At 52.2% G+C, this 1,491-nt stretch overlaps 1 protein-coding gene across 1 annotated transcript in view; it reads right to left on the reverse strand.

The window, feature by feature from the left end:
* The window catches only part of GUITHDRAFT_145277 (hypothetical protein), a gene marked incomplete at both ends in the record, with an annotated part of 2,482 nt that extends 1,218 nt beyond the window's left edge, over positions 1-1,264 (reverse strand). The window contains 5 exons of the mRNA XM_005823955.1: positions 190-887; positions 935-1,000; positions 1,048-1,079; positions 1,134-1,176; positions 1,228-1,264. Of these exons, the coding sequence (XP_005824012.1) occupies positions 190-887; positions 935-1,000; positions 1,048-1,079; positions 1,134-1,176; positions 1,228-1,264 (876 nt within the window). The remainder of the gene's footprint in view (positions 1-189; positions 888-934; positions 1,001-1,047; positions 1,080-1,133; positions 1,177-1,227) is intronic.
* Between the last annotated feature and the right edge of the window lie 227 nt (positions 1,265-1,491).

Below are 1,491 nucleotides of genomic sequence, written 5' to 3' on the forward strand. Positions count from 1 at the left end.
GAGAGGGAGGAGAGGGGAGGAGAGGAGAGGGGAGGAGAGGGGAGGAAGAGTGGGGAGGGGGAGGGGGAGGAAAGGAAGGTGGAGGGTGAGGGTTAGGGGAGGGTATGGCGGTATCGTCTTACCTTCCTCGTCGAAAACAAGCCTCCTAGCTTTGTTCAGCGGTGTAACTTTCTTTTGAGTGGACCTGACCTCCTCCTCTTGCTTCTCCTTCTTCTCGTGCTCCTTCTGTCCTGTGCTTCCCTGCTGTTCCGGTCCATTCCCCTGCTGTGATTTCTTCTTGCCCCTCCTCCTCCTCCTCCTCTTCCTGCGGGTTGATGAACCCTGCTCTGACTCCCGAGCATTCTTCGCTTCCTTTCCGCTCATCCTTGATTTCGTCGGCGAACCTTTCTTCGTCGAAAGTGTCGCATGCTCCTTGTCCTCGTCCTCGTCCTCGTCCTCGTCCTCGTCCTCGGCCCTCACTCCTTTACTCTCTTTCTTCTGTACTTCTTCCTCTTCCTCACTGCTTTCGCTGCTCTCCTCTTTCTCTTTTTCCTCATTGTCCTCATTTTCGTCGTCGTCGTCGTCGCTGTCGTCGTCGTTCTCCTCCTCCTCCTCCTCCTCCTCGCTGCTGCTGCTGCTGCTGCTGCTGCTGCTTTTTTCTTCATCCCCATCTACATCTTTCTCTCTCATCATTCCAGTTGAAATCTTCTTGTCACGAGTAGAAAGGCCGTTAAGCTTCTTGGCAGAGGAACGTGCTGTTGCTTCTTCGACTTCGTCATCGTCTTCGCTGCTTTCATCCTCCTCCACCTCCTCTACTTCCTTCTCCTCCTCCTCCTCCTCCTCCTCCTCCTCCTCTACTTCCTCCTCCTCCTCCTCGCGCTTGTTCTTCTTGTTCCTCCCTGCCTTATCTTCGATACAAGTAACAATAGAGCATCAGAAGTCAATCTTGCCTTACCTCTTCCCAGTTTGTTCGTTGACTTGTTCAACACACTCCGAGCCTCTCCGTCTCTCTCGTTCACTCCTACATGCGCCTTGTCATTCTCACACAACTTCAAACCGTCTCCTCACCTCTCCTCCACTTGCTCGCTGACATCTCATTCCTAGTCATCAACAGGCTCACCTCCTCCACCCCATCATCACCTATTCCCGCATACCTTGCGAACATGCAGCCAAATGCTGCTCCTGCTGCCGCCGCCCCTGCATGTCAAGTTGAGCAGGCGGTTGCGATCGGCCCTCCTTGCACTTCACCTGCTAAGAAGGCGCTGAAGAACTTGGGGTCCATCATGGCGGATGGCTCTTGCAGGAGAGATGACCCAACCCTGCGTCTCTTGCCTGCTCCGTATCATCATCATCATTATCATCATCATCATCTCCATCATCATCATCATCATCATCTCCATCATCATCATCATCATCATCATCATCATCATCATCATCATCTCCATCATCATCATCATCATCATCATCATCATCTCCATCATCATCCATCATCATCATCATCATCATCATCTC

The sequence above is a fragment of the Guillardia theta genome (assembly GCF_000315625.1).
Source record: "Guillardia theta CCMP2712 unplaced genomic scaffold GUITHscaffold_100, whole genome shotgun sequence".
NCBI classification, from domain to species: Eukaryota; class Cryptophyceae; order Pyrenomonadales; family Geminigeraceae; genus Guillardia; species Guillardia theta.